Source organism: Homalodisca vitripennis, unplaced genomic scaffold (genome assembly GCF_021130785.1).
Source record: "Homalodisca vitripennis isolate AUS2020 unplaced genomic scaffold, UT_GWSS_2.1 ScUCBcl_14635;HRSCAF=25537, whole genome shotgun sequence".
Taxonomy (NCBI): Eukaryota; Metazoa; Arthropoda; class Insecta; order Hemiptera; family Cicadellidae; genus Homalodisca; species Homalodisca vitripennis.
In genome coordinates, this window is record NW_025790749.1 from 1 (window position 1) to 10,365 (window position 10,365).

The window sequence follows — 10,365 nt, forward strand, 5'->3', positions numbered from 1 at the left end:
ACTTTTTTTGCATCTCTTAGTCTCGGTGAGTGGCTCAATAATTCTCCATCCTCGTCCGAGAGTCCAGATTGAAAACGACGTAATCAGAGGATTTTGATATTCCCCGGGAACGTTTGCTAAGTTCATTATCTTTTCTTGTTCGGAAAAATAGCAGATAATACTTCAGAGTAATTGATTAATACGTACTTGGATAACCATTCCATTTGCGGAGTGTACATAACAATGACAAAATTAAATACAACACACTGTACGTCTTCTCCCTAAGCAAATAATAAAAATATTTTTAGTGGTTCTGAAATTTGGGTAATTTAAGTCGTATATCCATGTACAGTTTAATTTTCACGATCCGTATGCTTTAAACAGTCTGTTTGAGAAAGATGGTGATCGGGTTTTTTGTAAATTTGGCTCCTTAAATACAACTTCCTTGATGATTGGAAAAATATTTAAAAATGCTTCTCGAGTGATTAATATAATTATTTAAAATAGATGACTGAAAGTAGTAAACTCAGATAATTCCAATAACGAGGATTGAAGAAAAGTATTAGATAAGGACATTAATACCTCCATATTAGGCATTTATGAATTATGCGAATATTTTTTGAAATTGAAAATTATTTTGATTTAATTGATTTTTAAACAAATTACTGAGACTATATAATCATTAGCAAATTGAACGAACGCTAATGATCTAGGACAATTAATTAATAACCGTTTTATAAGTAATCTATCAATGTTATAATGGTTTAAAGATCGTCTTCAGTTTAATATGTCAATTGCTAAATACTGAAACAATAGTACTTTCAATGTTCATGCATAGCAATTTAATTATGATGTTATAAAAAACTCTGGCAGGATTTCTTATATTTCAATGAAAACCAAACATATCATATTCTATCGTCCAGAAACACACACGTATGTATTAAAAAATGGAAGTAAAACATTTGCATTCACAAACCTACGTACAAAAAATATGATGGCGCATATTATATGGAAGGTAAGGAATATATTTAAAAAATCAAAAGCTATAGTTAAATTGTAAATCATTTGCTCATCAAATGCTTGTTCAGCGATAACCATTGTAATCTTTATTTCCGCCTATACATAGCATTAATTATCAAATAAAAAAAAATCAATAATGATATTAAAGGTAAAAATAAGTAATCCTAAAACAAAAGAAAACGCTATGTAGAATAAATCTCTCGGATTAGTGCATAATTAAGGATATCGAGAAACTCTCTCCACTGCGTCCCTATTAATTAGATACTGCCCGTATTGCTGCATTAAATAGCTTTGGAATTTCAATTGCTTTTTGTGCTGTCAGGTACACCAATTGTAAAGTTTAATTTCCCATCTAAGGTGATAGGCGTTTAATAACCTGGAGTCCAGTAACTCTGCAGCCTGTGTCAAGTGTTGATTTATATATGAATCTTTTCCGGTATATTTAAGATGAAGGCGACTGCGATTACAATCATAGATCTTACATTTTCCGCCGTTGAATTTAATAGTTGTGAAAAACCACTATTTTAATTTTTACCATTTACAATTAATTGAAGGATTCTAATATTACATGTAAGCTAATAGTTACTAGTGTCCATATCTGGTACGAGTACACGTAATATATCATAAATTAGTGTAATTTGACCTTATATTTTACTTTAATTACTCTGTAAAATTTGACTAACAACTTGTACATGAGTTTGCTATATTTCCAGCGCCTCTCGTCGATATTGTGAATGGTACCTCCTTCATCGCGATGAGGTCCATCGCCTCCAAGTTTGGTGCCCCCAGAAGAACTAGGTAAGACCTTCCATTCAGACTAAATATTAATATTTTTAGGAATACAAAATCGAGAGCTGAAATGGATAATAGATTATTTAAATAGCTATCATATTTAATTTGTAATTGAAAGTAAATACAGATTTTCTTAAATAAATGGAAACTATAATTAATAAACTCCTGACCAATTACATCCTAACAGTAACTGTTTCATTAAAAAACATAAAGTTAGCTATACAATTTAATGATCTAATATGAACTAGATTGCTATATTATGTACTAAACAATCGACTTTGTTAGATAAACCAACATCCATAAAGGTAGCAGTAAATCCTTAATTAATGAAGTATTCACACGGATTTTACAACTAAAAAAAAAGAGGTGTAAAAATTGATAAAGTCGTTGTTACAACCACAGCGCCGCGTTGCGTCGTCGTGTCACAGCAGAGTTTTAACACGATCCGCGACAATCGCAATTAGCATGAATTTACATGAAAAAGCTCACGGACAAATTCCGCCGGAACGAAACAAACAAACGTTATTTTCTCTTCAAACTTCAAATAAAGCTTTACATAACTTTTTTCTTTGGAAAGTTGACTCTGAATTAAGCATGACTAATAACTAAAGATATATGCAGCGTCCTTCCTTCCGTAAACGTGTTTATAACGTCATGAGTGTTATTACTGCACGTCACGTCTCGATGAATACCCTTATTATGTACTGCATACAGAACCGCGACTGTTTTTAGTAATTATGCCGTGAAATTCATATATACATTAGAGATTTTTCCTATTACTCTAACGAACGATTCACTCAAAGTATAAACCTGTAACTCCTGGAATAAAACTTGTTCGCGTATTTCATCAAGTCGATAAATTGTAAATGTATTTTTTTTGTATTACACGTGTAAAGTTTGGATGTACGTATACAAAGGTTAGACTGATCAACGATAAAACGCCAACAGCAGTATCGTTACATAAACGAGCTGCGACTGGGCGACAATACCAACCGCACAATTCCGACGACAAACAACGATATGGTTAACGGTTACATGTCGGATGTTTATTAGTCAATAGAAAGTTATCGCGAAACTCTGGTGTTAAAAGTTGTTACCTAATGGTGTTCGAAGTAACAGCAATGAAAGTACTGTAGTAACATTCACTTCGCACTTTCGTTGCTCAGCAGTTTGTCGTCAGTGTTGTCTACATGACATCAGTAGAGCGGACTGGGGCGACAATACCAACCGCACAATTCCGACGACAAAACAACGATATGGTTAACGGTTACATGTCGATGTTTATTAGTCAATAGAAAGTTATCGCGAACTCTGTGTTAAAAGTTGTTACCTAATGGTGTTCGAAGTAACAGCAATGAAAGTACTGTAGTAGTAACATTCACTTCGCACTTTCGTTGCTCAGCAGTTTGTCGTCAGTAGAGTGTTTAATTCTGGGTGGAAGGGAAAAAGCAATGTGTCCAGTTTTTAATGAGATAATGGTAAGAGAAAACTTGCATGATCGTTGAAGTTATGTTTCTTATTATAGTTTTTCTAAAAGAAATTACAATAATTCATAAAAACTAGAAAAATCTTTTCATTATGTTTTTACAAATACATTGTTTATAGTAGAACTTTACTTACATAATACATTATAAACTGAATTGTTGTATTTGTCTTGTCATCTTCTCTGATAAAGTAACTATAGTTTCATATTTTGTCCGTTTCAGTTTCCAGTCTTAAATATAAAACTAAGCATAATGTAAAATAATGTAATAACGTCAAACGCCAATTTTAAACAAATATATAGGGCAAATGTCTAACTGGCATGTATGATTAATTTATAAAATTCAGCATTAGTGTTATATAAAAAACAATCAACGATGCTTATCAACACCAATACACAATTTTAAATTACAAACGTGCATATAAATAATCCACTAACAATCTAAAATTAAGACATAATTACATAATAAATAAACCCTGTCACTAATTATGATGATTGCCCAACAATAAAAACTATACAAAAATAAAAGAGAGAATAGATGTAAACGAGTTAGTAATCTAGTATTACATAATAATCGAATACAGTAAAAAAGTAAAATGTATATAAAGGGATTAAGAACTAATATATTAAATAGCAATAATTAATAAGTATAAAGAGTACATTACAAAATTTATAGGACCAACAGTAATAACAATGTAAATTACAAACCAACAAAAACCTTAACGACAACAAAATAGCAAGAGCGATGGTACAAAGAGATGCAGAAACTTTTTGTCAGAGTTAATAGACATCTCCACCGAAGCGTAATGCATTATCATAATAAAAATAATGCTTTTTCAGGGAATACTTTGTACCGCAGCCTTTAGAATGGCAAGAACGGGAAGAGGAATAACACTTTTGTAGCACCAGTAATCGACGATTTCCATCAATTTAGTATTCCAAAGAACGTTATGTACTGAAACTCTTGTGAAATTTACTTAACTCATAGGACCTTGATCTTAATCCTTTTGAGACTTGCACTGTGAAAAAAAGGAGATTACTATTTTTTTTTAATAATTAGATATAATATTTTTATTTTTAATTATAATGGTTTACTCTACAAAATTGGTTGTAGCCTGTTAGGTTTTGTTAAATTATGTCAGCATGTGAAGTAAAACAAAATCACTTCAAGTTATCTAATGATTTATACGTTAAATATATCTCCTGAATATTGACCTACCACTTTTTAGAATGTTCCGTTATTGTATAAACCGGCTAGAAGTTCGCGCTTTCTACTCAGGAAAATAAACAATTCGAACCTGTCCACTAAAATCTATGTTTAGCTAATGTTTGTCATTGGGCATTGAATTTAACGGCCCAGCCGAACGCGGCCAAATTAGTACTTGCAATGCCATCAATTAGTGGTGTCAAGCAGTAATTGCAAACTGCATACCGCTTAATGTGAAGTGTGGGCGAGTTCATGTGTGTTTCGCATATACTTCAACTGATCGGGGGTTAAAAAAGGCCACTAGGTGTTGTTTTTTTTTTTTTATTGTTATACTGCAGCCTGAAATGAGCACATTAAAGTTATAACTGTGATGTTAGGTGACTAATAATACATGAAGTTGTATTTTTTCTGCAAGATGTGTTAATTGTGGGATTTCTATGGTCAAATAAATGTCAACCCAGAATTCCCTGATCATAAAAATGGTCTTGTTTCAGTGTCCATTGACTTGAGCTGCGCACCTATTGAAGCGTGCAGTGAATTGTACGAGTATAGTGAATATTTTATTCTAAAGGAATTTTATCAAATGTTTTATGAAGAATTGTTGAGGATGAGTTCTGACACTCCGATGAATTAAATTATTTAGTTATCATATACCCGTAATCCTGATAGGCTTTCAGATCATTCATAGTCAATATTGAACATTGAACAATAGATTGTGTTTGTGCTTCTTCGTATAAATATCACATATGAGGTCCATTACCGGTTTGGCAACCACACGATTAAAACTTTTCATACAGAAGAAAGAAAAATTAGATCCTTTCCAACTTTTATATGAAAAGGGGTTTTTTAATAAGGATATGCTATTCTTTTTCATTACCTTATTCTTCCTCTCTCCATGGGCCACTGACCTAAGCGAGAATCTTCTCATATAGAAGAGAGAGTTGAAAGCACTGATAACAACTGTTTCCAATCACAGATCTGAATCATATTATATCTAACTCAAACCCTTAGACCGTGCGGCCACCGACTTTCCACCATGATGGCTAAAGCTGTATCAACAGTTCTCATCTTTCCCCCGTCCTGTTTCGTCATATATTATATATATATATACCGAATTTGGTTATAAATACAGCGACTAGAAATTATTCTTTAATCATCTTGATGAAGTAGTTAATTGTAATTATTTTGCTAACGATTCTAGATGCATGTTGTATGTGAATGAAATTGTTGAGTACCTTACATCATTCTTGAAATTAGCCTGAGATAATCACATTAATTGATACTCTTGTGCACAAATGAACAAGTAACATGAGCTGATATTTTTGTATGTAAGTGTATGTGCCTTTTCACATTTATGCCAGTTGTTTTGCGCCACTCACTAACTCAGTAACTAAAGGGAATGGTCCCACATGGAGCCTGTGGAAAACTGTGTTTTAATATAAGTTGTGGGAGAGGGAAAAATTATTCACATGGAAAGTTAGTACATTTACCGCTTTTTGCTTTTGTGTTCATACAAGAATTCTAGGGATTGATTTAGAAATTCTTAGCTATGAGCTGGCCGTGGAGATAAGAGAATCAGCTGCCATGACTCATTGCATATCACACGGTTACCCCACTAAGTGAAACCACACAAAATTTGGCCATTCGGCTTTTATCAACCGTTACACATATGTCAGCTATTTGGGAAGATTAACGAAACAAATGTCTGACTAACGAAAATATCTACACATTACTGGGAGTTTCAGTTTTTAAAATAAGGGTGTTTCTTATGAAACTTTAGTAAATTCAAAGAGAACGCTCATCCATATACGGTAAGAATGAGCTCACTCCTAGTTTCGCCAGATTCTGTGACACAATAAATGAGAATGTATTTTAGTGTCTTCGCTCTATCGATAAAGATACTACATTCAGTATTGCAAGGTAGAGAGCTTTGCTACGTGGTTAAATCCGATTACCTTCTTTGTACTTCACCCACTCACCTCTTCCCCACTGTCCAGTAAAACGGAACCGTAACAATCTATATCAGTCTGCAGTGCAGACACGTTAATTCTCCAGACACGGGATTGGCGGCATTCATAACGAGCGTTTCTTTGCAAACCTCTAATTTTATCTCAATCAAGTTATTGAGTTAAACTCGGTGGAAAGGGTGCATATTTAAAATTACAAGAGAATTTGTTTTTTTTTTTATATTTGTTCTCTAAGGGTTAACAGTAAGACCTGTTATGTTGTAGAGCTTGGCACGAGTTGAATTGCTCAAGGCATAATAATCTAAAATAAATTTATTCAAAAAATAACACGGACATAACTAAATTAAATTGTTAACAACCTTATATCTTTTCAATCTCAATTATTTAATTAATTGATTAAAATAAACATTTATAATTTATTAAAACTAATTTAACAAAATAAAAAAACGAGTATTTTGAAAGATAATTTAGTGTTTTATATGAATTATTTATATTTTTTTTATAAACTCTTTAAAGTTAGACACAATATGGGAAATAAATATAACATCCTTCAACTATGTTATTAATATTCTTCAGAATATGTTGAAAGAATGTTTTTTACAATTATATGTGTTCTCTAATTTAATAAATTTATTCGAATAATTCATTTATATATTTAATAATGGACATTATATATATTTATATATTTTATAATTTAAAGGGACATTAAATAATGTACAAGTATCCAATCGTATACAACTGTGAATCTTCCACTGAATTGTAAAAACAAACGAGCTAACTTAGTGATTATATTACGTATCGTTGAATATGAAGCAAAAGACCTTCAAGACAATTGTAGCTTGACCAAAAATGTAATGCTTTCAGGTATCATTACTACAGCTGATCTTTAAAACCTTTTGCAGCTCTATAACAGGCGTTTTATTGCTAATTTGTACAAATGCTCTAACTAATAGAAATGGATGTAGCAGTATATTTTAGATATAACTATAAGTGACCACTAAATTATTATGAACATAAATTATTTTATAAAAATTAAAAAAAGAGACGCATTAAATTAATAATCAATATAGACATGGTACAATAGTCTGTGTAATAGAAAACGTGGTGATTAAACAGTATCAAAACACAATATTGTTAAGAAATTGTACGTTCTTAAGTTAGTTTACAAACTTATCTTTATATTTATAGGTTTATTTTTAAAGTTGTATTGAATTTTAGTTCTGTCTCATATAACGTTTATATTTGTATCATGCAAATTTATATAATTTCACACGTTAGGTATTTTAAATGTTTTACCGACTGTTGAATGGTTTCCTACAGGAAAGATCAACTCTCTGTTTGGGCGTGTGCGAGGCATTGATGCCTCTCGTGTACGGACCCATGTACTCCGCTGTCTATGCCGCCACCATGCACACAATGCCTGGGGCCTTCTTCCTTCTGGGAGGAGTCCTCACCATGCCCGCCGTGGCCATCTTCGGGTAAGATTTGGCATAATAATTCATCTTCAATCCGTGCTGCAAGACAGTAATACTAGAGTTATAATGCTAGTCGAAGATGTTGAGTGAGATGAGAAGTTTTAGTGGCTATAAATTTTACTTCTAACTTTGGATCGTTACTATTTCTGAACTATATTAATCAAAGATATGATAATCTGTCACTTCAAATAAAATTTGTAAAATGTTTGATTGAGGTACACGTTTCGTATTTCTATCTGCGTGGAAATATAAGGTTGGAATCAATTATTTGTTGATACACTCTGATCATCATCACAAATACGTGTGATTATCATATCGATATATAATAATAATGCCTCTGAGTACAGAAAGTGAGTACACTGAAATTTAGAATAACTATGGTATATATATATATACCATATATATATATATATATACATATATATAAATATATATATATTTATATATATATATATATATATTATATATATATATATATGAATCATTAAATAGAGTTTGTTAAATATTATGTACATTGAAGATATCATAGAAACTATAAGAGAATACAGCAAAGATTAAACGGTCAAAGTTGTGCATAATATGACCGAAAAATGATGGTGGTCAAGTTGATTATTGATTGTGTCGTTCACTCGCTGTGCTCAAAAAACTGTTTTTAGTAATAAAGTCATGTTTACTAACTATCTGAATAGTATAACAAATATTCCCTTCACACAACCATACAAAAACGGGAGTTTATGAATTATTTTATAAAACCCCACAGGAAAGTGTTAAAACATAAATGGTATTTTTGAAATCATTAAAACATTACAATTTTTTAATTAAGTAAAAAAATGGGTCCCTGTATTTAAAAAAAATTGACTCGAATCCAACACCTCCTGCTTGCTGGTCTTAAAAAAGTTTCCATTCTAATATTTTAAAAAGTAGAAGTACTTTCTTGCAGTTTTCATATAAAAATAAATTCAATATACGTACAAATAAGATAGATGTGAGAGTTTGGAAATGTTTACAAAACAGTTTTTAACACAGCGAGTGAGCGAGTGAACAACCCCAAACCAATAATCAACTTCATCAAACTAATTTGTTGGACTTTTTTATTACGAACAACTTGGTCCATTTAATCTTTCCTATATCTCTTACAGTTTCCAAGATCCCTTCAAATGTCCATACAATTTGGAACACACTGTATAATATGTTTACTCCCAGAAAGTGAACCTTTCATTATTTCAGATGGATGTACACGGAGCACCAAAAAGACAAGAGACTCGCAGAACAAGCCGAAGGAGCGGAGAAAAAACTAAGTAAGAAAGACCAAGCACTGAGGAATTTCAGGCCAACTCCCATCGCTACCACCCCCAGTTATTTGGAGGCCGGAATAGCTCCTGGTCTGGACACCACTGGTGGCCTGGACAAACCAAGCTTTCCAGGACTCAACAGCTTTACCTATGGAGGGGCTACAGAATAAGGGGTTCCAAGATCGTTCGTCCGCACAGAATCAAGACTTTCAAGGCAAAGGACAGAGTGATTTCTTCTTCGGACAATTGCGGAGGACTGGATAACAAAGAGTTCCAAGGCAACTCTTCGGATGTGGTTCCTAGAAATAGAAAAAACTAATGGATTCCAGGATAAATCTCTATCGGTTGTTGCTGGGGGTGTAGAAAAGAAAGGTTTACAAGAAGAGTCTCCAGATTTTATCGGAGGTATAGACAATAAGGGGTTCTTTGACGATACCCAAACTTCATCGCCCGTAGGCAAAGACAATTAAACTCTTGCCAGTCACATGTGATATTAGATTGTGATCTTTTATAACCGAATTATGTAATGTATTAGCCTTTCAAAGGCAAACTTGTATATAAATAAAGTGATTTTTATTATTTTATTGATTTCCTAATATGCAAATGAAAAGTATTCTTAGTTGTACTAGGGGCTTTATTGATTTTAGCCTCAATAATCTAAAAGTGTTTAAAGTTTAAATTGTTCTTATAGTGTAAAACGTAAGGTGGTTTCTCTACAGCCTCAGCTCCCTCGTCGGATGTTATCACATGTAGCACATTTTCTGCTGGGTTTCATGCGTTGCAGAATAATGACTAAATGACAAATTCTTTTACCCTAAAACCCCAATCGCAAACTTTTCTCTTAATTTTGAAGGCTGAAGTAATTAAAACATTATATAATGATGTGATAGTACCAGGGTTGTTACTCATTCTTTCTAAACAATGAGACTGGAGCAGGATTGGAACTCACAGTGTAATTGAAACAGAATGCGGTATTACCTAATAATATTTTACCCACAATACACAATACACACACACACACACACACACACACACACACACACACACACACACACACACACACACACACACACACACACACACACACACACACACACACACACACACACACACACACACACACACACACACGCACGCACGCACGCACACA

At 32.6% G+C, this 10,365-nt stretch overlaps 1 protein-coding gene across 1 annotated transcript; it reads left to right on the forward strand.

The window, feature by feature from the left end:
- Positions 1-1,712: 1,712 nt before the first annotated feature.
- LOC124375186 (proton-coupled folate transporter-like) lies at positions 1,713-9,797 on the forward strand (the record flags this gene model as incomplete). The annotated part of the gene is given in 4 exon segments (XM_046833296.1): positions 1,713-1,797; positions 4,115-4,124; positions 7,769-7,926; positions 9,151-9,797. Coding segments are annotated over 4 exon segments (488 nt in total), but the record flags the coding sequence as incomplete, so codon positions are not given.
- Between the last annotated feature and the right edge of the window lie 568 nt (positions 9,798-10,365).